Source organism: Pseudophryne corroboree, chromosome 1, assembly GCF_028390025.1.
Source record: "Pseudophryne corroboree isolate aPseCor3 chromosome 1, aPseCor3.hap2, whole genome shotgun sequence".
NCBI lineage: Eukaryota > Metazoa > Chordata > Amphibia > Anura > Myobatrachidae > Pseudophryne > Pseudophryne corroboree.
In genome coordinates, this window is record NC_086444.1 from 361,162,249 (window position 1) to 361,189,085 (window position 26,837).

The 26,837-nt window shown below is 48.7% G+C and overlaps 1 protein-coding gene across 3 annotated transcripts in view; it reads right to left on the reverse strand.

Annotated features, from left to right (window-relative positions):
* PI4KA (phosphatidylinositol 4-kinase alpha) overlaps positions 1–26,837 on the reverse strand; it is a 351,394-nt gene that overhangs the window by 284,008 nt on the left and 40,549 nt on the right. For all 3 annotated transcript variants that reach the window (XM_063964791.1, XM_063964790.1, XM_063964792.1), the window contains exon 7: positions 1,679–1,745. In XM_063964791.1, coding sequence (XP_063820861.1) covers positions 1,679–1,745 — 67 coding nt within the window. The remainder of the gene's footprint in view (positions 1–1,678; positions 1,746–26,837) is intronic.

The following is a 26,837-nucleotide window of genomic DNA, read 5'->3' on the forward strand; positions in this document are numbered from 1 at the left end:
CAGCTTTTTATCAGGGGCAACCCACGCTTCATTACACACGTCATTTAGTTCTTCTGAGTCAGGAAAAACTATAGGTAGTTTTTTCATACCCCACATAATACCCTGTTTAGTGGTACCTGTAGTATCAGCTAAATGTAACGCCTCCTTCATTGCCAAAATCATATAACGTGTGGCCCTACTGGAAAATACGGTTGATTCGTCACCGTCTCCACTGGAGTCATCGCCTGTGTCTGGGTCTGTGTCGACCGACTGAGGCAAAGGGCGTTTCACAGCCCCTGACGGTGTTTGAGTCGCCTGGACAGGCACTAATTGATTGTCCGGCCGTCTCATGTCGTCAAACGACTGCTTTAGCGTGTTGACACTATCCCGTAGTTCCATAAATAAAGGCATCCATTCTGGTGTCGACTCCCTAGGGGGTGACATCCTCATATTTGGCAATTGCTCCGCCTCCACACCAATATCGTCCTCATACATGTCGACACACACGTACCGACACACAGCAGACACACAGGGAATGCTCCTAACGAAGACAGGACCCACTAGCCCTTTGGGGAGACAGAGGGAGAGTTTGCCAGCACACACCAAAAGCGCTATATATATATCAGGGATAGCCTTATAATAAGTGCTCCCTTATAGCTGCTTTGTTATATCAAAATATCGCCATAAATGTGCCCCCCCCTCTCTGTTTTACCCTGTTTCTGTAGTGCAGTGCAGGGGAGAGACTTGGGAGCCGTCCTGACCAGCGGAGCTGTGAGAGGAAATGGCGCCGTGTGCTGAGGAGATAGGCCCCGCCCCTTTTCCGGCGGGCTCGTCTCCCGCTATTTAGAAAAATTAGGCAGGGGTTAAATATCTCCATATAGCCTCTAGGGCTATATGTGAGGTATTTTTAGCCTTTATAGGTACTCATTTGCCTCCCAGGGCGCCCCCCTCCCAGCGCCCTGCACCCTCAGTGACTGCCGTGTGAAGTGTGCTGAGAGGAAAATGGCGCACAGCTGCAGTGCTGTGCGCTACCTTTAGAAGACTGCAGGAGTCTTCAGCCGCCGATTCTGGACCTCTTCTGATTTCAGCATCTGCAAGGGGGCCGGCGGCGTGGCTCCGGTGACCATCCAGGCTGTACCTGTGATCGTCCCTCTGGAGCTTGATGTCCAGTAGCCAAGAAACCAATCCATCCTGCACGCAGGTGAGTTGACTCCTTCTCCCCTCAGTCCCTCGCTGCAGTGATCCAGTTGCCAGCAGGAATCACTGTAAAATAAAAAACCTAGCTAAACTTTCTCTAAGCAGCTCTTTAGGAGAGCCACCTAGATTGCACCCTTCTCGGCCGGGCACAAAAATCTAACTGGAGTCTGGAGGAGGGTCATAGGGGGAGGAGCCAGTGCACACCACCTGATCGGAAAAAGCTTTACTTTTTGTGCCCTGTCTCCTGCGGAGCCGCTATTCCCCATGGTCCTTTCAGGAACCCCAGCATCCACTAGGACGATAGAGAAATAGGAGGAGGAACAGGAGGAGGAAGAGAAAAGGAGGAAGGAGGAGGAAGAAGAGGAGGAATTCTTAAATTAAAACATGCTCATTAGAGTTATTTTATTGATGCAAACAGACACGCAGGGTGACATCTTATAAGAAGCAGATGTTTCAGTGCTGAAATAATCCCCTTCTTCAAGGGCACAATTTGCTACATTACCTTCAAAGTACTGAACAGTGGACCCTGCAGGAGATCCAGGGGGAGGGACAATGCGATCAGGGCTAACCTGCAATCCACAAGGAAGGCCACAGTTGAACATAATTTTTCTTAAGTTAATATATCCATTAATGCACAACTGTACGTTTAGTTGAAAAATAAATAAGATACATTTACAACATTATTCATTTTGTATTGAAAAACACATGGGTTGCTTAACTAAACAATACTTTTGTTTGTGTTTCAAGACTGGAGTATTTTTATTGAGTTTAAAGACATAACACACAAATAAAACAAGTAAATGAAACAAGAGCAATAAAAATTAAAAGAATAATAAAAAAAAAGTAAAAAATGAAGCAAAGTAATAGGAGCCTGTGTCACTATCCAACCCCTGGCAAGAAGCACCATCACTAGTATTATAAGAACTGTAACAAAGTTGTAAATATGAATCTATGGAGTCTGAATGTCCAAGGCTAAAGATACAATTACAGGGGTCGGAAAGGGAGATCCCAATTCTAGTTTCCTCAATAAGGAATTACACTACGGACCAAAATTTGGACACATATGAACAGGACCATAGCAGATGCCAGAAATCAGCGTCAGGAGTGTTGCATTTAGGGCAGGAGGTAAAAGTTGATCTCAGAAATCTTGGCCAAATGCTTAGGAGTCCAACAGCCCAGATGTAGTGTATATAATTGTGCATAAGCTGAAGCCAATACGGTGAGCAAAGTAACTCTGTCTAGACATCATTGGTCAGGAAGCCCAAGTCACCCTCCCAAGTTCCATTTCTCCAGAGTGTACAGTCAGGGATACACAGATACAGGGAATGAGCTACTTAGCAGCCATGGTGCAAAGTAAAGTATGCACGGGCGATTCAGAGAGTGTACTGCTAGGATCACAAACCCTAATGAGCACAGAAAGCATGGCGGAGCTGCAAATATCTGCAAAACATACCACTCGAAAGACCATAGTCCGTAATAATCTGGGAAAATGAGTGGCGCACAACCACTGATTCAACTGACCCACAGTTCCAACTTCGGAAGAAAACCAAAAGGGACCTGCCTTCCAAAATGAGGAGTTCCCAAAAGAGGGGAACAAGGGTCAATAGCAGAGACATCTAAAAACTTGCCTGTTGACTGCCAGACACAGCGAGCCTGTACCAAATTAGGGGGGCAACGCTTTAGGGAGTACCAAGAAAGCAAAAACTGGAGCGGACTATGCAAGGAGAGACGGCTTGATGAAGCAAAGCCCTGTGCACATCCCCTTTTCAGTGTCACCAACCCATTCCCCGAGATGCATCAATTGAGCTTTTGCTTGTGTTTTTTAAAAATTTATAATAAATGTAAATACAAAAAATAAACAAAAATATAAAGGAAATCAAATTGCAAAATGTGAATCAGTAAATGTGTAAAAAGCCCACTAAAGCCAATCCTAACAGACAATTCTCACACTTTATTAACCATAATCTGCCCACACAGTGATTTCAATATGCCAATCATGCTATTTTGTAACAAAAACAAAAAGATTGGGGGCCCCCTGAAAACAGCTCATCAGACTGCATCAATTTACCAGAAGTTAAGGAAGGTCATTAGCAATTTCATTAACTGGCTCCCATATGATGTAGCCATGCTGCATAGATGCCAACCAAAAGCATCTGACCAATTTAGTCACCCACATGTATGACCACTTGCAGACCAAACCAGTCACTGAACAGAGTTGATGATCTCCACGTGTATGAGCACCCTTGGGTCCAGCTTTTCTCATATTTTATAACAGTACTGGGAAGGTTAGAATCCTAAAAAATTGGATTTTAATTATCTACCTCTAAATCATTTTCTGGTAGTCCATAAGGGATATTGGGGAATCTAGGGGGTCATTCTGACCAGATCGCACGCTGCAGTTTATCGCAGCGGTGCGATTGGGTCAGAACTGCGCATGCGCCGGCACAGCAGCGCGCCAGCGCATGGCAGATGGCCGAAGGCCGTCGCTGCGCTACAATCGCCTCTGCCTGATTGACACTGGGCAGGAGAGGCGGAACGGTGGCTTTTGGCCGCTGTTTCGTGGGCGCGGTCCGGGCAACGCAGGCGTGAACGGACCGTGCGGGGGGTGGGCCGCAGCAGCTGCGTAACGTCACACGCAGCCGCTGCGGGCCGGGGAGCGACAAGTAGCTCCCGGCCAGCGCGCTAAAGTGCTTTTGCACTTCTGCAGGGGGGGGTCGCACTGACATGCAGGGCGGGATAGCCCTGTGCTGGGCGCCCCCATGCATGTCTATGGTCATGATCGTAGCCCTGTCATTTTGCAGGGCTACGATCATCTCAGAATCACCCCCCTAGTACGATGGGGTATAGATGGGGTCCAAAGGAGCCAGTGCACTTTCAATTTCTTCAACTGGGTGTGCTGGCTCCACACCTCTATGCCCCCTCCCACAGGCAGTTATAGGTAAAAACGTGCCTGAAGGAGAAAGGACATATATGATAGAAGGAAATATGATGACCTAGGGTGGTGAGATTTACATACCAGCACACCACTTATACCCCTTTCACATCGCATAAATAACCTGGTATCGACACGGCAAATTGCTGTGTCGAAAATGGGTCAGTGTGCGGTGTGAAAGCTCCTTTGCTGAATTTGCGGGTCACCTGACCCGGTAATTCAACCCGGTAAAAAAGAAGGGTCATTACCGGGTTGAATACCGGGTCAGGTGCAGTGTGAATGGGAGCCGTTCCGATGCAACACGGCTCCCATTCACAGAATAGGGAGAGGCGGCGCAGGAGATGAGCTCATCTCCCAGCGCCGCCTCCACCCCCGCCCCTGCTGCTGCTGCGCCCCCCGCTGCTATGGCAACCGGCCCGGTATATTGCCGGGTCGGAAAGCCTACATAGCAGAGCAAATGCCGGATCCCACCAGGTAAGGACACGTTTCTATTACCGGATGGGATCCGGCATTTGCGATCTGAAAGCAGCATAACAAATAACAACCAGCAACTGCTGGTAACAACAACAGCAACAGCTGAACAGGTAACCACATAACAAAAACCTGCAGAAAAGTCAATGCACTGAGGCGGTCGCCCAATATCCCTTATGAACTACGAGAAAAGGATTTACTGGTAGGTAATTAAAATCCTATTTTCTCTAGCATCCTCCAGATATGATGATAGCGTTTTGACGTCACCGGTTTTCTTGCCTGAACCATGGTAGCAATAACCTTTGTGGAAAGGTCCTTGTGAGCTAGGATGCTCCGCTCAACCTCCATGCCGTCAAACGAAGTCGCCGTAAGTCTGGGTAGATGAACGATCCTTGTTGAAGAAGAACGCTTCTTAGTGGCAGAGGCCAGGGGTCTTTGACGGACATGAACTCCAGCTTGTAGCCTTGAGAAACGAGATTTCTGACCCAGGTATCCTGGCAGGAAGTCTCCCAGACGCGGCTGAAGGGACGCAGTCGAGCTCCAACCTCGAGATCCCCTAGGGGTGGGTGGGCACCGTAATGCTGAGGCCTTAGCGGAAGCAAAAGCAGTGATCACAAAAACGCACTATGGCACGTATTTTACCCGAGAATTGATGATGGGGACTCAAAAAAACAAACAAAAAAAACACAGGGTCCCTCAGGACGCGCTCTGGCCAGCAGCACTGTCCTGCGCTGTCAGTCAGTTTCAGTCTCCACTCTCCACGACAGCAGAGGGAGGAACTTGGAAGGGGAGGAGCCCATGAAGAGTGTGTTCTCCCACCCCGCCTCCCCTCACCGTCCGCCCCGCGCGCATTTGACAGGAGTCATCCTGCTGTCACGGCAGTCAGTGGTTTGTGGTGTAGCGGACGCCGGCTCCACTCTGGCTGCCTGCTGCAATCGGAAGTCTCAGCTCCGATCCCACAGCAGAGACAGAGGGGGCAGGGGCAGAACTAGCCGCAATGAAGTCCCGCGGGCAGCGGCATTATGCAAGACAAGCATGTACTACAGTGAGTCAGCCTGACTCATTATAGTGCGCTGGCAGGTGTCCGCACCGCAGACCATCGCTGAGGGAGGAGGTGAGGCTGTCCTGCCGGAGGAATGTACCTTTCCCCTTCTCTATCCTCCAGCATGATTCGACGCATTGTGCCTCCTGGATGGCTGGATCCACCCCTGGGACCAGCCACCCTATCGAGTATACAGCGCTATTCACTTCTGGCCGGGGAGATAGGGAGAGAGGAGGATCTGAGTACTATCCTGGCTGGAAACCACCGCGGTGGCTGCAGCCTGTGTATCGCGGAAGCTGCAGGCAGCCACGGAGGATGTAGCAGGGAGCGAGGGGGAAAGAACCAAGCCTGGCCCAGTCTGCTCTGCCGTGTCTGCCCTTAGTACATGCAGTGTATGCCGCGATTCATGGGAAATTAGGGGGTGGAGCTTAATGCAATGAACTGCCCACCTCCATCAGAGACTTGTGCCCGAGTTGCTGTAGTTTGTAGTGTATCTCATGCTGCCCCCCCACTCTCTCTCTGGCACTCACTGTCTTGCTCCCCTCTCTCTCTGACACTCTCTGTCTTGCTCCTCTCTCTCCCACACATTCTCTCTAATGTGCCTCTCCCTCCCTGACACTCTCTCTCATGTGCCTCTCCCTCCCTGACACTCTCTCTCATGTGCCTCTCCCTGACACTCTCTCATGTGCCTCTCCCTGACACTCTTTCTCATGTGCCTCTCCCTGACACTCTCTCTCATGTGCCTCTCCCTGACACTCTCTCTCATGTGCCTCTCCCTGACACTCTCTCTCATGTGCCTCTCCCTGACACTCTCTCTCATGTGCCTCTCCCTGACACTCTCTCTCATGTGCCTCTCCCTCTCTCCCTGACACTCTCTCTCTCTAACCTGACACACACGGTCTTGCTCCTCTCTCCCTGACACTCTCTCATGTGCCTCTCCCTCTCTCTCCGACACTCTCTCTCATGTGCCTCTCCCTCTCTCCATGACACTCTCTCATGTGCCTCTCCCTCTCTCCCTGACACTCTCTCTCATGTGCCTCTCCCTCTCTCTCTAACCTGACACACACGGTCTTGCTCCTCTCTCCCTGACACTCTCTCATGTGCCTCTCCCTCTCTCTCCGACACTCTCTCTCATGTGCCTCTCCCTCTCTCTCCCTGACATTCTCTCTCATGTGCCTCTCCCTCTCTCCCTGAAGCACTGTCTTGCTCCTCTCTCTCATGTGCCTCTCCCTGACACACTCTCATGCGCCTCTCCTTCTCTTCAAAACTCTCTCATGCACCTCTCCACCTCTCTCTCCCTGACACACACTCTCATGCGCCTCTCCCTGACACTCTCTCATGCACCTCCCCCTCTCTCACTGACACGGTGTCTTGCTCCTCTCTCTGACACCCTCAGATGCCCCCCTCTCTCTCTCCCTGACACTGTCTCTCTGTCCCTCTCCCTGAAACTGTCTTTCTCTCTCTCTCCCTGACACACTTTCTTTCTTACTCCCCTCTCTTTCTCTCACCCTTTCTGACATGCTCACTCGCTCCCCTCCCTCTCTCTTGCTCCTCCCCCTCTCTCTGTAACACCCTCCAGTGATCGCAAAATACGCATTATGGTGCATTGACCCAATTTAAAAAAATAAGTGGGTCCTGCAGGACGCGCTGACGACTGTGTGCTCAGTGTCAGCCAATAAGAATTCACTGATCCGCTCCACTTGTCTGCCCAGATACGCTAAAAGCGGCCAGCCGCATCAGAGCGGCCTGACCCCACTGCCTCACAGTAACAACCCACGCAGCAGCAACAGCTAGCGTACGACCAGGGCAGCGGAATGTCTTTCTTCAGCCTTCACCCTCTCCCTGTGACAGAGACCGGCCGAGTTGCCACGTGCGGAGCAGTCTCACGAGTCCCGAAAGGAGCATCTGTCGAGCACCGGACATTGCCTCCTAGATAGTGGAGGTCACCCCTCCTACACACCCAGCACTTCAGTATCCTCTCCTTGGCTGCAGCTCTGATGACCAGGATGCCATCGTTGGAGAGTGCCCACACACAGTGCGGCAACTTCCTCAGCCTTACTTCCCGCACTCGGCACCTGGTAAGATGTGTATAGTACTATAGGGGTGCTGTCATATATACGCCCACGGTGCCTGCTGCCAGCCACATACGTGTGTAGACATTGTGTCACTGGTGACTCAGCAGCCACCTACCCTTACCCTACCCCCAGTACTTCCTGCCTCTAACCCCCTCCTTGCCCCCTGCACTGTACCACCTATCCACTACCTTCAGTATCTACCCATGCTGTCTCCCTACCCCTAGCACTTTGTGCCCCTAACCCCCTCCTTGCCCCCCAGTATCTACCCATGCCCCCTCCCTAATCCCACTTCCTGCCCATAGCCCCTCCTGTCCCCCCAGTACTGCCCCAGCTACCCCCTGCATCTACCCATGCCCTCTCCCTACCCCCAGTACTTACTGCCCCTAACCCCCTCCTTGCCCCCAGTACTGCCCCAGCTACCCCCTATCCACAGTATCTACCCATGCCCCCTTCCTACCCCCAGTGTCTATACATGACCCCCCTCCCTACCAGTACTTCTGCCCCTAACCGCCTCCTTGCCCTCCAGTACTGCCCCAGCTGTTATCTACCCAAGCCGCATCCCTACACCCAGTACTGCCTGCCCCTAATCCCCTCCTTGCCACCCTGTACCACCCCAGTTATCTACCCGTGCCTCCTCTATACCCCCAATACTACCAGCCCCTAACCACCCGCATGCCCGAACTGCTGCCCCAGCTGCTAACTAGTCATGCCTCTTTCCTTCCCCCAGTACTTCCTGCCCCTAGCTCCCTCCTTGCCCCCCAGCACTGCCGCAGCTGCTATCTAAAATTAACCCCTAACAACTCCCAGCACTGCCTGCCACTAGCCACCCCAACACTGTTCCAACTGCTTTCTGAACTTACCCTCTCCCTAACACCAGCGCTGCCTGCCTTTACAGCCCCCCTCTACCCCAACTTCTCCCTGCTTCTGCCCCAACTACTACTTGCTTTTTACCCCTCTATCCTAAATGCTACCTGCCCCCAGCACTGCCATAAGCTGCCACCTGGCCCCCGCACTGCCCCAACTGCTGCCTTCCCTCACCCCTCAAAGTGTGATGGGACCCAGAAATGGTGGAGTGGGACCCCAATTTTTTATAGTGAGGGGTCCCTAGGAGCCACAAAAATTTTTTCACTCAGCGCGATCACTGAGAAGTGGTGGTCTGTTCCTGAGAGCTGCTGCTTGCAGGCTTTCTTGACTTACCTCTGGTGCCTTCATTCACATTGGAGGCACCTCTGGCTTTAAATCGAAATCTGTGAAGCCGAAAGGACTGGACAGACGACCCCGGGTAGAACCGTCCTGCCGGCGGGGCCCCAGAGGGAAGAAACGTGGATTTCCGAGCCGTAACTTTGGAAATCCACCCATCCAATTCAACCCCAAAGAGCCATTCCCCAGAAAAGGGGAGGGATCCCACACTACGTTTGGATTCTGCGTCCACAATCCACTGACGCAACCACAAGACCCTGCGCGCCGACACTGCCATGGCAGAAGTTCTAGCATTAATGTTCCCCACCTCCTTGAGCGAATCACAGAGCATATGTGTAGTGTCCTGAATGTGTTTTTGGAGGGTCACCATAGTGACCAAGGGCATATACCCCGAGAGGCCCCCCTGAATTTGGCCCAGGAATGAATGGCATGGGTCATCTAGCAACCCACAATGACCGGCCTTTGTGATACACCTGCTGCCATGTAAATAGATTTGAGTGTAGTCTCTTCATGGTAAAGGAGCCCGGGGCAGGCAGCACCGCCTTTCTGGACAGGTGAGAGACTGAAACATCAACCCCAGGGGGTTTCTCCCATAATTTCCTACCTTCAGGAGCAAATGGGATAGTGCGCAAAAACTTTTTGGACACTTGGAATTTTTTGTCTGGATTTTTCCAGGCCAACTTGAATAGGTCATCTAAAGCTGCACAATCAGGTGAAAGTGACATTAGGCTTGTTTTGTACACAGAAAAAATAAGAATTTACTTACCGATAATTCTATTTCTCGGAGTCCGTAGTGGATGCTGGGGTTCCTGAAAGGACCATGGGGAATAGCGGCTCCGCAGGAGACAGGGCACAAAAAGTAAAGCTTTCCGATCAGGTGGTGTGCACTGGCTCCTCCCCCTATGACCCTCCTCCAAGCCTCAGTTAGGTACTGTGCCCGGACGAGCGTACACAATAAGGGAGGAATTTTGAATCCCGGGTAAGACTCATACCAGCCACACCAATCACACCGTACAACTTGTGATCAAACCCAGTTAACAGTATGATAACAGAGGAGCCTCTGAAAGATGGCTTCCTAAACAATAACCCGAATTAGTTAACAATAACTATGTACAATTATTGCAGATAATCCGCACTTGGGATGGGCGCCCAGCATCCACTACGGACTCCGAGAAATAGAATTATCGGTAAGTAAATTCTTATTTTCTCTATCGTCCTAGTGGATGCTGGGGTTCCTGAAAGGACCATGGGGATTATACCAAAGCTCCCAAACGGGCGGGAGAGTGCGGATGACTCTGCAGCACCGAATGAGAGAACTCCAGGTCCTCCTTAGCCAGAGTATCAAATTTGTAAAATTTTACAAACGTGTTCTCCCCTGACCACGTAGCTGCTCGGCAAAGTTGTAATGCCGAGACCCCTCGGGCAGCCGCCCAAGATGAGCCCACCTTCCTTGTGGAGTGGGCCTTTACAGATTTAGGCTGTGGCAGGCCTGCCACAGAATGTGCAAGTTGGATTGTGCTACAGATCCAACGAGCAATCGTCTGCTTAGACGCAGGAGCACCCATCTTGTTGGGTGCATACAATATAAACAACGAGTCAGATTTTCTGACTCCAGCTGTCCTTGCAATATATATTTTTAATGCTCTGACAACGTCCAGTAACTTGGAGTCCTCCAAGTCACTTGTAGCCGCAGGCACTACAATAGGCTGGTTCAGATGAAATGCTGACACCACCTTAGGGAGAAAATGCGGACGAGTCCGCAGTTCTGCCCTGTCCGAATGGAAAATCAGATATGGGCTTTTGTAAGATAAAGCTGCCAGTTCTGACACTCTCCTGGCCGAAGCCAGGGCTAGTAACATGGTCACTTTCCATGTGAGATATTTTAAATCCACCTTTTTTAGTGGTTCAAACCAATGAGATTTTAGAAATTCCAAAACCACATTGAGATCCCACGGTGCCACTGGAGGCACCACAGGAGGCTGTATATGCAGCACTCCCTTAACAAAAGTCTGGACTTCAGGAACTGAAGCCAATTCTTTTTGAAAGAAAATCGACAGGGCCGAAATTTGAACCTTAATAGATCCCAATTTGAGACCCATAGACAATCCTGATTGCAGGAAATGTAGGAATCGACCCAGTTGAAATTCCTCCGTTGGAGCACTCCGATCCTCGCACCACGCAACATATCTTCGCCAAATGCGGTGATAGTGTTGCACGGTTACTTCCTTCCTTGCTTTAATCAAAGTAGGAATGACTTCTTCCGGCATGCCTTTTTCCTTTAGGACCCGGCGTTCAACCGCCATGCCGTCAAACGCAGCCGCGGTAAGTCTTGAAACAGACAGGGACCCTGCTGAAGCAAGTCCCTCCTTAGAGGTAGAGGCCACGGATCTTCCGTGATCATCTCTTGAAGTTCCGGGTACCAAGTCCTTCTTGGCCAATCCGGAACCACTAGTATCGTTCTTACGCCTCTTTGCCGTATAATTCTCAATACTTTTGGTATGAGAGGCAGAGGAGGAAACACATACACCGACTGGTACACCCAAGGCGTTACCAGCGCGTCCACAGCTATTGCCTGCGGATCTCTTGACCTGGCGCAATACCTGTCCAGTTTTTTGTTGAGGCGAGACGCCATCATGTCCACCATTGGTCTTTCCCAACGGGTTACCAGCATGTGGAAGACTTCCGGATGAAGTCCCCACTCTCCCGGGTGAAGGTCGTGTCTGCTGAGGAAGTCTGCTTCCCAGTTGTCCACTCCCGGGATGAACACTGCTGACAGTGCTATCACATGATTCTCTGCCCAGCGAAGAATCCTTGCAGCTTCTGCCATTGCACTCCTGCTTCTTGTGCCGCCCTGTCTGTTTACATGGGTGACTGCCGTGATGTTGTCCGACTGGATCAACACCGGTTTTCCTTGAAGCAGAGGTTCTGCCTGGCTTAGAGCATTGTAGATTGCTCTTAGTTCCAGAATGTTTATGTGAAGAGACGTTTCCAGGCTCGTCCACACTCCCTGGAAGTTTCTTCCTTGTGTGACTGCTCCCCAGCCTCTCAGGCTGGCGTCCGTGGTCACCAGGATCCAATCCTGTATGCCGAATCTGCGGCCCTCCAATAGATGAGCACTCTGCAACCACCACAGAAGAGATACCCTTGTCCTTGGAGACAGGGTTATCCGCTGGTGCATCTGAAGATGCGACCCTGACCATTTGTCCAACAGATCCCTCTGGAAAATTCGTGCATGGAATCTGCCGAAAGGAATTGCTTCGTAAGAAGCCACCATTTTTCCCAGGACTCTTGTGCATTGATGTACAGACACCTTTCCTGGTTTTAGGAGGTTCCTGACAAGCTCGGATAACTCCTTGGCTTTTTCCTCCGGGAGAAAAACCTTTTTCTGAACCGTGTCCAGAATCATCCCTAGGAACAGCAGACGAGTTGTCGGCATTAACTGGGATTTTGGAATATTCAGAATCCAGCCGTGCTGTTTTAGCACTTCTTGAGACAGTGCTAATCCCCTCTCTAGCTGTTCTCTGGACCTTGCCCTTATTAGGAGATCGTCCAAGTATGGGATAATTAATACGCCTTTTCTTCGAAGAAGAATCATCATCTCGGCCATTACCTTTGTAAAGACCCGAGGTGCCGTGGACAATCCGAACGGCAGCGTCTGAAACTGATAGTGACAGTTTTGTACAACGAACCTGAGGTACCCCTGGTGTGAGGGGTAAATTGGAACGTGGAGGTACGCATCCTTGATGTCCAAGGACACCATAAAGTCCCCTTCTTCCAGGTTCGCTATCACTGCTCTGAGTGACTCCATTTTGAACTTGAACTTCTTTATGTACAGGTTCAAGGACTTCAGATTTAGAATAGGTCTTACCGAGCCGTCCGGCTTCGGTACCACAAATAGAGTGGAATAATACCCCTTTCCCTGTTGTAGAAGAGGTACCTTGACTATCACCTGCTGAGAGTACAGCTTGTGAATGGCTTCCAAAACCGTCTCCCTTTCGGAGGGGGACGTTGGTAAAGCAGACTTCAGGAAACGGCGAGGCGGATCTGTCTCTAGTTCCAACCTGTACCCCTGAGATATTATCTGCAGGATCCAGGGATCTACCTGCGAGTGAGCCCACTGCGCGCTGAAATTCTTGAGACGACCGCCCACCGCCCCCGAGTCCGCTTGAGAAGCCCCAGCGTCATGCTGAGGCTTTTGTAGAAGCGGGGGAGGGCTTCTGTTCCTGGGAAGGAGCTGCCTGTTGGTGTCTCTTCCCCCTTCCTCTGCCTCGTGGCAGATATGAATATCCCTTTGCTCTCTTGTTTTTAAAGGAACGAAAGGGCTGCGGTTGAAAAGTCGGTGTCTTTTTCTGTTGGGGAGTAGCTTGAGGTAAAAAGGTGGATTTCCCGGCTGTAGCCGTGGCCACCAAATCTGATAGACCGACTCCAAATAACTCCTCCCCTTTATACGGCAAAACTTCCATATGCCGTTTTGAGTCCGCATCGCCTGACCACTGTCGCGTCCATAAACTTCTTCTGGCCGAAATGGACATAGCACTTACCCGTGATGCCAGTGTGCAGATATCCCTCTGTGCATCACGCATATAAAGAAATGCATCCTTTATTTGCTCTAAAGACAGTAAAACATTGTCCCTATCCAGGGTATCAATATTTTCAATCAGGGACTCTGACCAAGCTACTCCAGCACTGCACATCCAGGCTGTCGCTATAGCTGGTCGTAGTATAACACCTGTATGTGTGTATATACTTTTTTGGATATTTTCCATCCTCCTATCTGCTGGATCTTTAAGTGCGGCCGTCTCAGGAGAGGGTAACGCCACTTGTTTAGATAAGCGTGTGAGCGCCTTGTCCACCCTAGGAGGTGTTTCCCAGCGCGCCCTAACCTCTGACGGGAAAGGGTATAAAGCTAATAACTTCTTTGAAATTAGCATCTTTTTATCGGGGGCAACCCACGCTTCATCACATACATCATTTAGTTCTTCTGATTCAGGAAAAACTATAGGTAGTTTTTTCACACCCCACATAATACCCTGTTTAGTGGTACCTGTAGTATCAGCTAAATGTAACGCCTCCTTCATTGCCAAAATCATATAACGTGTGGCCCTACTGGAAAATACGGTTGATTCGTCACCGTCGCCACTGGAATCAGTGCCTGTGTCAGGGTCTGTGTCGACCGACTGAGGCAAAGGGCGTTTTACAGCCCCTGACGGTGTTTGAGGCGCCTGGACAGGCACTAACTGATTGTCCGGCCGTCTCATGTCGTCAAACGACTGCTTTAGCGTGTTGACACTATCCCGTAATTCCATAAATAAAGGCATCCATTCTGGTGTCGACCCCCTAGGAGGTGACATCCCCATATTTGGCAATTGCTCCGCCTCCACACCAATATCGTCCTCATACATGTCGACACACACGTACCGACACACAGCAGACACACAGGGAATGCTCTTAACGAAGACAGGACCCCACTAGCCCTTTGGGGAGACAGAGGGAGAGTTTGCCAGCACACACCAAAAGCGCTATATATGACAGGGATAGCCTTATAATAAGTGCTCCCTGTATAGCTGCTTTTATAATATAATTTTTGCCACTATTTTGCCCCCCCTCTCCTGTTTTACCCTGTTTCTGTAGTGCAGTGCAGGGGAGAGACCTGGGAGCCGTCCTGACCAGCGGAGCTGTGTAAGGAAAATGGCGCTGTGTGCTGAGGAGATAGGCCCCGCCCCTTTTTCGGCGGGCTCGTCTCCCGCTCTTTAGTGTATTCTGGCAGGGGTTAAATATCTCCATATAGCCCCCGGAGGCTATATGTGAGGTATTTTTTAGCCAAATAGGTTTTCATTTGCCTCCCAGGGCGCTCCCCTCCCAGCGCCATGCACCCTCAGTGACTGCCGTGTGAAGTGTGCTGAGAGGAAAATGGCGCACAGCTGCAGTGCTGTGCGCTACCTTTAGAAGACTGAGGAGTCTTCTGCCGCCGATTCTGGACCTCTTCATGTTTCAGCATCTGCAAGGGGGCCGGCGGCGAGGCTCCGGTGACCATCCAGGCTGTACCTGTGATCGTCCCTCTGGAGCTGATGTCCAGTAGCCAAGAAGCCAATCCATCCTGCACGCAGGTGAGTTCACTTCTTCTCCCCTAAGTCCCTCGTTGTAGTGATCCTGTTGCCAGCAGGACTCACTGTAAAATAAAAAACCTAAGCTAAACTTTCTCTAAGCAGCTCTTTAGGAGAGCCACCTAGATTGCACCCTTCTCGGCCGGGCACAAAAATCTAACTGAGGCTTGGAGGAGGGTCATAGGGGGAGGAGCCAGTGCATACCACCTGATCGGAAAGCTTTACTTTTTGTGCCCTGTCTCCTGCGGAGCCGCTATTCCCCATGGTCCTTTCAGGAACCCCAGCATCCACTAGGACGATAGAGAAATGACTGCTGTGACGCAGCGTCCTCTAGAGGGAGCTTTAACACGTCCCGTAAAGCCAGAATCTGTGGACCTGCATGAGAGAGGGGGCTGTGCTGCATCTGCCCTAGCAGCTAAATCTGCAACAGCTTGTCTTCTGTACATTAGCAGTGAGCTGGGATGACATATCTGACATCATAGTTTTAAGAGACCTTAGCCAGTGGGGCTCTGGACCCTCTCCCCCAGCCCCTTCACTGATCTGTGAATATTGGCTGCATTGTTCATAGGAAACAGAATCAGTAGATAATGGAGATAATCTGGTGTGGCATACACTGCACAGCTTGTGTTTACCCACGTTTCACAGTAAGCACAATAACATACACATACAGTTATATTGCAAGCGTGCCCTACTGTATGTGAGAGAAAACACCCAGTGAGGCTGTCAGCTCACTATATTAGAGTAAACACTAACAAATCCTGTCCTGAAGAGGACCCAGATAGTGTACACAAGCGGCTCTCCCCCTTTGCTACACCCTGTACCAGATACCAAGCGTGGCTGAGGAATCAGGATACGCTGTGTGTGCTGAGAATGGCTGCATTAAGCAGAGGAAGGCGCCAAAACACCTCAGGTCCTGCTCTGATGTAGCTCCGCCCCCTCCAATGGCGCCGGAGTTACAGTGATATAATATACTGGCAAAGTCTCCATAAGGGTGTGAGGGCCAGGACCACTAGGGATTGACTGGGACGGTATTTACAAAGGTGAGAAAAATCCGGACTTTAAACATCTTGCACTCATTTGTACATACCCCCCATTGTTTAACCTTGGGTCCTTTGGCAGTTTTTTTATGTTGTTTTTATATGTTTTGTTAATAAATTCTTTTGTTGTGTGATACTACTTCACCTCCTCATTTTTTGGTACTCGGTTTTGTTTTTCCTACACGCAAATTGTGATTCATGAGAGGAGTGGAGTTCGGGACCGAGAATTATTAGGACCACTCCAAAGATACCTTTATGTACAGGTCTCCGCACCATTGAGTGTGAGTTGGGTACGCCCATTATTTTTATCATCTGTTCTACCTGTGTGTAAGTGGCTTTGAATGACATTATCAGGACTCAGACTTATGAACTACCGGTAGAAGTAGAGATACCTTTATGTGTTTTCACCCTTTCTGCATGGATGTGAGTATGGTACGCACCCCTTCATTAAGGGATTAAGGACAGAGGGGTTACCCTTCTTTGAAATGGTCACCCATTATCACGTACACTTACTACACTATCAGTCGTTTTCCTGTCTCCTTTTTCCCATCCTCGAGGATAAGAACCAATCGAGTGTTTCATTTGGAGAAATAGGAGGAAAGAAAGGAACGAAATATCAAAGATACCTTTACATGAGAGGCACATCACATTTTAAAGTGAGTACGGTACGCATCAAACCATCCCTACCCTGATTTTTAGAGAGGAGTAGAATTTCGGATTAGGACCACTCCAATGATACCTTTATGTACAGGTATTAACACTATCAAGTGTGAGTTGGGTACGCCCACTGTTCTTATCTCTGGTTCACTTCTAGTATCATCCCTTGAATCACCCATAGAAGCATAGATACCTTTATGTGTCTCTGCTTTTTTTGTGTATTAAACGTATAGTACGCACCCCCTCACCAAAAGAATAAGGATATAGGAGTTACGCACCCTAGAAGCGGCTCTTTATTATTACGAACTTACTACACTATCAACTGTTTTCCTGTTCCACCTTCTCATCCTCGAGGATAAGAACTTATTGAGTGCCTCATTTGGAGAATTAGGAGAAAAGACGGGAACGAAGTCCTAAAGATACCTTTATACGAGGGACATACCACGTTTTAACGCGAGTACGGTACTCATCAAGTCATCTTGCACACTTCTATGAAAAAGAACTGAGAAAAAGAACAAAGTTTTTACTAAAGACTGTTTATTACAAACTTACTCCTGTTATACCTTTATTGTTTTGTCATTGGATGAGCGCAGATGTGATTTCTCTTTTTTTGTGTATCTTTATGCTCCAGGGTGGTTGAGTGACCACCTGTAGACATCTCCACTGCAGCTCTCTGAGGCGCAGCAGTCCTCTATCACCGATATTTCAGAACCTCTCCAGCTGGTTCGACAGCTGGTGATTGCCGCAGATCAGCGGCGGCAGCTCAGAACCATTCACTTCTGCACAGCAATTCACGCACCCGGTGCAAGCCAGAGGCTGCCCCCTGGTGAGTGCTATGGGGAATATTCTAATTACAGACAGGCGATATTGTGACCGGGGTCACAGAGACAAGCTGGGGAGTCATCATGCTAGTAATACCTGGCTCCGTGCACCCCTTGCAGTAACTGGACATCCCATTAAGGGTTAAAGCCCTGTTTTACTTAAGGTACAGGACCTAATCCACCATGACTAGGGATCGTTACACCCGGCAAAATGCATGAACGATGCCTAGGGCAGGACTGGCATTTACAGGCACTCTATATTTCAAGTGTCACCCAGCAGGTCATAGTAACGTACTCGCGTCTACCACTTCTACAGGCAGGCTTCTTATTATTTCTCCCTATTGCACCTATAATAGGATTTTAATACCTACCGGTAAATCCTTTTCTCTTAGTCCGTAGAGGATGCTGAAGATGCTTCAAAAACCATGGGGTATAGACGGGATCCGCAGGAGACATGGGCACTTTAAGACTTTAAAAAGGGGTGTGAACTGGCTCCTCCCTCTATGCCCCTCCTCCAGACTCCAGTTATAGGAACTGTGCCCAGGGAGACGGACATTTTGAGGAAAAGGATTTATTTAATTTTTAAACTACGGTGAGATACATACCAGCTCACACCTCAAACACGCCGTACAACATGGCATTCAACAACAACACATGCAACGGCATGACTAACATCAGCCACAGACTGACTGAACTCAACATGAGTGTAACCATAACCAAAACTGCAGATACAGCCCGCACTGGGACGGGCACCCAGCATCCTCTACGGACTAAGAGAAAAGGATTTAGCGGTAGGTATTAAAATCCTATTTTCTCATACGTCCTAGAGGATGCTGGGGATGCTTCAAGAACCATGGGGTTTATACCAAAGCTCTAGAACGGGCGGGAGAGTGTGGATGACTCTGCAGCACCGATTGACCAAACAAGAGGTCCTCCTCAGCCAGGGTATCAAACTTGCAAAACTTCGCAAAGGTGTTTGATCCCGACCAAGCAGCAGCTCGGCAAAGCTGTAATGCTGAGACCCCACGGAAAGCCGCCCATGATGAGCCCACCTTTCTGGTAGAATGGGCCTTCACTGATTTCGTTAACGGCAATCCTGCCGTAGAATGAGCCTGCTGAATCGTATTAAAGATCCAGCGTGCAATAGTCTGCTTGGAAGCAGGAGCCCCAATCTTGTTGGGAGCCCACAGGACAAACAGAGCCTCTGTTTTCCTAATTTGAGCCGTTCTGGCCACATAGATTTTCAAAGCTCTGACCACATCGAGAGACTTCGATTCCACCAAGGCGTCAGTAGCCACTGGCACCACAATAGGTTGGTTTACGTGAAACGATGAAACCACTTTTGGCAGAAATTGCTGACGAGTTCTCAACTCCGCTCTATCAGCATGGAAGATTAAATAGGGGCTTTTGTGAGACAAAGCCGCCAATTCAGATACCCGCCTTGCGGATGCCAAGGCCAACAACATGATTACTTTCCAAGTAAGGAATTTTAACTCAACCTTATGTAAAAGGTTCAAACCAATGAGATTACAGGAACTGCAACACCACATTAAGATCCCACGGTGCCACTGGGGGTACAAATGGAGGTTGGATGTGCAGCACGCCTTTCACGAAGGTCTGAACTTCTGGAAGGGAGGCCAATTCTTTCTGAAAGAAAATTGATAAGGCCGAAATTTGTACTTTAATGGAGCCTAACTTTAGGCCCGCATCTACACCTGCTTGCAAAATATGGAGCAAACACCCCAGCTGAAAATCCTCCGTAGGAGCCTTCTTGGATTCACACCAAGACACATATTTTTTCCAAATACGGTGGTAATGCTTTGCCGTTACTTCTTTTCTAGCCTGAAGAAGTGTGGTAATGACTTCACTGGGAATACCCTTTCGGGCTAGGATTTGGCGTTCAACCGCCATGCCGTCAAACGCAGCCGCGGTAAATCTTGATACAAGCACGGTCCTTGTTGTAACAGGTCCTCTCATAGAGGAAGAGGCCAGGGATCTTCTATGAGCAACTACTGAAGAGCTGGATACCAGGCCCTCTTTGGCCAGTCTGGAACAATGAGTATCACCTGAACCCTTGTTCTTCTTATGATCTTTATCACCTTTGGAATGAGTGGAAGTGGAGGGAACGCATAGACCGACGGAAACACCCACGGTGTCACTAGGGCGTCCACCGCTATTGCTTGAGGGTCCCTCGACCTGGAACAATATCTCTGAAGTTTCTTGTTGAGGCGAGACGCCATCATGTCTATTTGAGGAATTCCCCAACGACTTGTCACTTCTGCAAAGACCTCTTGATGAAGACCCCACTCTCCTGGATGGAGATCGTGTCTGCTGAGGAAGTCTGCTTCCCAGTTGTCCACTCCTGGAATGAAGACTGCTGACAGATCGCTTCCATGTCTCTCCGCCCAGCGAAGAACTTTCGTGGCCTCCGCCATCGCCGCTCTGCTCTTTGTTCCACCCTGGCGGTTTATGTACGCCACTGCTGTTATGTTGTCTGACTGAAATCAAGACGGCAGACCGTGAAGATGATGTTCCACTTGCAGAAGGCCGTTGTAAATGGCCCTTAATTCCAGAATGTTTATGTGTAGACAAGCTTCCTGGCTTGACCATTTTCCCTGGAAATTTCTCCCCTGTGTGACTGCGCCCCAGCCTCGGAGGCTTGCATCTGTGGTCACCAGGATCCAATCCCGAATCCTGAACCTGCGTCCCTCTAGGAGGTGAGAACTGTGCAGCCAACACAGGAGAGAGATTCTGGTCCTGGAAGATAGGATTATTTTCCAGTGCATGTGGAGGTGAGACCCGGACCACTTGTCCAACAGGTCCCACTGAAACACTCTGGCATGGAACCTGCCAAACTGAATGGCCTCGTAGGCCGCCACCATCTTCCCCAGCAACCGAGTGCATTGAAGAATTGACACTCTTGCCGGTTTCAGAATCTGTTTCACCATGTTTTGTATTTCCAGAGCCTTTTCCTCTGGAAGAAAAACTCTCTACAATTTTGTATCCAGAATCATACCCAGGAACGACAGCTATGTTGTCGGGACCAACTGTGATTTTGGCAAGTTTAGGAGCCAACCATGTTGTTGCAGAATCGTCAGTGAGAGCGTAACGTTTTTCAGTAATTGCTCCTTGGATCTCGCCTTTATCAGGAGAACGTCCAAGTACAGGATAATTGTGATTCCCTGCTTGCGCAGGAGAACAATAATTTCCGCCATAACCTTGGTGAAAATCCTTGGAGCCGTGGACAGACCAAACGGCAACGTCTGAAATTGGTAATGACAATCCTGAACAGCAAACCTCAGGTAAGCCTGATGTGGAGGATATATGGGGACGTTTAAGTAGGCATTCTTTATGTCGACCGACACCATAAAATCCCCCTCCTCCAGACTGGAGATCACTGCTCGGAGAGATTCCATCCTGAATTTGAATTTTTTTAGATAGAAATTGAGGGATTTTAGGTTCAGAATCTGTCTGACTGAGCCATCGGCTTCGGGACAACGAACAGGCTTGAATAAAAGCCTTCCCCCTGTTGTGACGGGGGTACCGTGACAATTACTTTGACACAGCTTTAGTATTGCAGCGCATACTACCTCCCTTTCTGGAAGAGAAGCTGGCAAGGCCGATTTGAAAAATCGGTGAGGGGGCACATCTTGAAACTCTAATTTGTACCCTTGGGCTACTATTTCTTTTTTTTTCCAAATATGTTTATTAAATACCTCCAAAACATGGTACAGAAATGAGGGAAAAAAAAAACCGCATACATATCAGACATATCGACATCAAAGTAAGCAGATAAGAAAGGTAAAAGTACACAGCATATATGAGTAGGTGGAGGAAATTTTCCAATTTTCCAAAACAATTAACAAGAACAAATTGTAAACCACCAGAAGAGCGGCGGTCAGGCTATAATGTATTGAGAATGGGACTAAATATGACTGACTAAAAACTGACACTCAATTCCGGCAGTTCAAATTAAAAAAAAAAAGAAGAGGTAAAAAAGAACATCACAAAAACGTTAGAACAAAAATAAGCAAAAACACCTACCAAGAGCCACAGGCCACCGATCCGTCCATAGAAGTGTCCATCCAATCCGCCAGGGAAGAAACAGCAGAAATAAGAAGAGAGGGGAAAGAAAAGAGGAAGTGTGTGGAGAGGGAAGTACGGATGAAGAAGAGGGAGAGGGGAAGATAGGAAGCTCAGTCAGTTAGAGAAACTTGGCTATCAAGTTGTCGGAGAGAGTACCAAAAGTTAGATTGGAAACATTTATGTATTGCTAGTTTAGTGTGGGGAGGGAGGGTACAAATGTATTTATCCCAGCACTTAAAGAGTGCAGGAGTCAGGGTTTCCTTGTGAATAGAGGCTTCCAGCCAGTCCATATTAAATAAGAAGAGTAACCTAGAGGTAGCCATAGGGAGAGTAGGAGAGGTAGGATGGATCCACTGTTGCAATATAGCTTTTTTCCCCACTGCTGAAAGTAACACTATCAATTTTTTATCAGTGCGTGGAATTCCAGGTTGGTCCGACAGATGACCAAAGAGGGCCCAGGGAGCAGTACATTGAAAGGGGATGCCTAGCGTTGAGGTGCCATAATGGTGTAAGGTATGCCAGAATTTTTGAATGACAGGGCAGGCCCAGAGACAATGGAAAAGGTCAGCTTCTACCGTTGAGCATTTATTACATCCGGCCCTATCTGATATACCCATTAGAAAACCTTGTTTAGGCGAAATATATGCCCTGTGTAGCAGTTTATAGGCCATTTCCTGATATATACTAGCCGGTATTAGTTTAAGGGTCATAAAAAAGGTATCTAATAGGGTGTCTACTGTGAATGTAGGAACTTGGGAGATCCATTTAGCCAGATCAGGAAAATCAGTGTGGGGGTCCAGTTCAGTGCGGATGCGCGCATAGATAGAAGATATGGAGTATGTGTTGGAGCGTAAAAGGGAGTCTAAGGGGTTAACAAAGTCTTTTCCCGTGAGGTGAGGGAGAACGGATGTAAGATAATGTATAGCCTGGGAGTAGTAAAATCCATGCAGGGGTGAAATTGCATATTTCTCAATAGCCTCCTGGAATGGCAAAGGAGTGTGAGTAGGTGTCATCAGATTACGTAGAGTCTTTAAACCAGAGGAGCACCAAGCACCAAAAGGCAAAGAGGCAGTACCATTTTGGAACTCCAGGTTTCCAAGCAAAGGTAGAGAGACTGAGTAATAATATTTGAGACCAAGAGCTTTCCTAGCCATTTTCCACGCCTTAATAGTGGAAGACAATAGTGGGTTATCAAATTGGGGAGATTTTATTTGAGAGGGCCGGGCATGTAGAAGGTAAGCAAGAGAGAGAGGAGCACAAAGCTGAGATTCTAACTTGGTATCTGTGAATACATCGTTGCCACTGAGCCAATCCATAGCGAAACGTAGTAAGCACGCTAGATTGTATTGTTTAATGTTTGGTAGGTTTACACCCCCTTGGCGCACCGATTGCGACATTTTTTTTAGACTTATCCTGGGGCGCTTACGGTTCCATATAAACTTGGAAAGCAAGGTATTAAGTAAAGAAAAGTCGGAGTTAGTGAGAAGAATGGGAGTCATTTGGAGAATATACAGGAGTTTCGGGAAGCTTGCCATTTTAAACAGGTTGCATCTCCCTAACATATTAAGGGGAAGGTTTTGCCATAGGCTAAGTTCAGTCCGTATTTTATGTATGATCGGGGTTATATTACGTGCATAGAGGGTGGAGAGATGTTGTGGTAGAGCCACTCCTAAAAAGGTGATATGTGAGGGGGCCCATCTAAACGGGAAGGGTCTAATCCAACCCAGTCTCGCCTGGCCAAATATGGCCAGGGCTTCAGACTTGGCAAAGTTAATGGAGAAGCCAGCAAAAGACGAAAATCTGTCAATTGCCTCTACCAATACAGGAAGGGAGCATTTAGGGTCAGAGGTACATATAAGTAGGTCATCTGCGAAGGCTATAACTTTGAGTTCGCGATCCCCAACAACAATGCCTCTAAACCCAGGTAGCAGTTGGATATAACGAATAAAAGGTTCCAAGGCCAAATTAAAAAGCAAAGGGGAGAGAGGGCATCCTTGTCTGGTGCCTCTCTCAAGAAAAAAGGAAGAGGAGGCCACATTATTAACTACCACCTGGGCCATCGGAGCAGTGCAGAGGGTCCGCATTAGACTACAGAAATTAGTGCCAAATTGCTGATGGGAGAGCACTCTAAAAAGGTGTGGCCAAGCGATTTTATCGAAGGCCTTTTCGGCGTCTAGATTAATAAGAATATTGTCTTCCAAATTATGAAGGCGGGTATGGGAAATAGCAGCTATCGCCGATCTAATACCTTGTACAGATTGTCTGCCTTTAATAAAGCCTAACTGGGCCGGGGAAATGAGATGAGGCAGACAAGACTGTAGACGGTTGGCCATTAGTTTGGTAAGCAATTTGAAGTCTTGGTTAAGAAGTGAGATAGGGCGATAGGAACCCACGAGGGAGGGATCTTTACCCGGCTTGGGTATTACGATTATCCGTGCCTCATTGAAGTATAAGGGTATAGTTCCGGAGGTAAGGATATGATTATATAATTTGGCTAGAGTGGGTGTGAGTTCAGCATTAAGTAATTTATAGTATTCAGCCCCAAAGCCATCAGGGCCTGGGCTCTTGCCGTTTGGTAAAGATTTGATAGTTGTGAGTATCTCTTCCTCAGTTATAGACATCTCGAGAAGGTCCCTGTCATCTCGAGAGAGGACAGGAAGCTGAGCGTCATGCAAAAAGGATTCACCTGTCTCCACGTTATCTGGCTCTGCTGTATATAGGGATTTGTAAAACTGCATAAATTCGGCGCAAATGGCTGTCGGATCTGATATAATAGTGTCTGAAGATTTAACCACCTCAACCCATGTGCGAGTGCGGGGTCCCCGAGCGAGGTTCGCCAAGAGTCTGCCCGATTTATTACCCCATCTAAAAAATTTGTTCCGCTGGTAATCATATCGTGTCTGGGCCTGCTCTGTTAGGAAGGTATCATATACTTGTTTAGCAGTCAGGTATGCCTCTTTATGTGCGGGAGTGTCGGAACGCTTATACGTTCTATAAGTTGAGGTGAGAAGGGAGCTCAGTTCATGGAGGCGGGAGTTAAATGTTTTGCGTTTAGAATTTATGTATGAGATAATGTGGCCCCGGATAACAGCTTTAGAGGCGCTCCAGAACAGTGAGACATCCTCCGCCTGGGCCAAATTATCAGCAACGTAGGTGTGCCAAGTGTGTCTAAGGTGTAGGAGAAAATCCTCAGAGTGAGTAAGATAAGCAGGGAATCGCCAGCATTTGGAAAAACATTGGGGCAACGCAAGCTTAAGAGAAATCATAATAGGGGCATGGTCTGAGATAATAATATTTTTAATCGATGTGTGAGTGACTTTAGGGAAGAGGTGTCGGGATAAGAAAATATAATCAATACGGGAGTGCGTAGAGTGGGGGTGAGAGTAAAAAGAGTAATCACGAAGAAGAGGGTGATGGATACGCCAAGGGTCGGAGAGAGCAAGTTGTGAACAGAGGGAGGAAAGAAGATCACAGCCGGATTTGGAGGATGAAGTACTCACCCCAGACCTGTCCATGGACGGATCGATGACCGTGTTGAAATCTCCTCCTAGGATTAGATTAGAGCTCCCCCAAGAGGAAAGTTTCTGTAGGACAACTGCAAAAAAATCCTGTTGAGAGACATTTGGGGCATATAGATTAAGGAGAGTATACAAGACATTATCAATAATCACATCTAGCAAAATAAATCTCCCATTAGGATCGAGAAACCTTCTGCGTATCGAATATTGTAGGGACTTGTGAAAAAGGATGGCAACTCCCCTGGTCTTATTAGAATAAGGGGCCGAGATACAATCCCCGATCCAGGGGGCACGTAGAGTGTTACGGGGATCGTCCAGCCAATGTGTTTCCTGTAGGAAGGTGATGTGAGGGGTCAAACGGTGGAGGTGGGAGAGCACTTTCTTGCGCTTCACTGGAGCGTTAAGACCCTCCACATTCCATGATACTATATTGAAGGCAAGGAGTGGGGTATCCTCCGCGGCGGCGGGGGGAGTAGGAGCAGGGTCAGCTATATCAGCCTATACCGATGGATGGGAATGCAAGAAAAAATATACTAGAGGTAAAGTAGGGCCCCTGCCCGTCCCAGCGAGCGGGAAGGGGTTGACCCATGGAGGATCGGGGTCGGCAGATCCGGCAGGTGCAACCAACAATATTAAACAGTAACATAAAAAACAAACAAGAAAAACAAGAAAATTTACAGCTCATTGTATACACAGAGCTGCGCAATTATTCCTCTCCACGTGACCTACAGATGGAGAAGAAAAAGAGAGAAAAACATGCATGCAAGCAATAATAACAGTGCAACAGTCAAGTGGGTAAACTCGAGAAGTGTGCCTTGGCGAGTGTTATGTCATCGAAGAACAACGGCTTGCCGTCCTCGAAGATCCGCAGCCGGGCCGGGTACAGGAGAGAGAATTTAATTTTGGCGTTAAACAGTTGCTTGCACAACGGGGCAAACTCCTTGCGTTTAGCAGCGACAATGGTGGAAAAATCCTGAAATATCAAGAGCCGATCTCCGTTGTAGGTTAAGCTATCCGTCTTCCGGTAGTGGTCTAGGAGTCGAGCTTTGTCGGCATAATTAAGGATTTTCATGATCACCGGGCGAGGGCGACCAGAGTTTGTTTTACGTTCAGGGCCGATTCTGTGTGCCCGCTCAATAGCCAGAGGGGCACCTTTGAGATCCATGGCCAGTTGTTGCGGTATCCAGTTAGAAAGAAGGTCAAGTAACTCACGGCCTTTGACCGATTCGGGGATACCCACCACCCGGAGATTACTTCTGCGTCCGCGATTCTCCAAATCATCTAGCTTCTGGGTCAGATCCGAAATGTCACTTTGCTGTGAATTAATGGTGAGTTGTGCTGCATGCAAATCATCCTCCAGGGTAGACACCCTCTGTTCGACGTCATCTAAGCGGCCAGAGTGTTGAGTTAATTTGGATAGAGTAGAGTCAATAGCTTCTCTAATGCCCGCCAGCTTTTCATCTAGCAGAGGGCCCAGCACCGCCGCAATATCCGCAGGTTTCATTTTGGGAGGCTTACTGGCCGGAGCAGACTTGCGTTTTTGTAAGGACCTGGAACGGGTGACAGAGCAATCTGAATCAGACGAGTGTCCCCACACAGTATCGCCTCGGGTTGTAGAGGCAGGGTCAGCAATTGACATCGGGGTGGGTATGAGAAATTTTTCCATAAAAATAAGCGGGCAACGGAGGACCGATTTATACAGTAGGAGTCGCCTCACG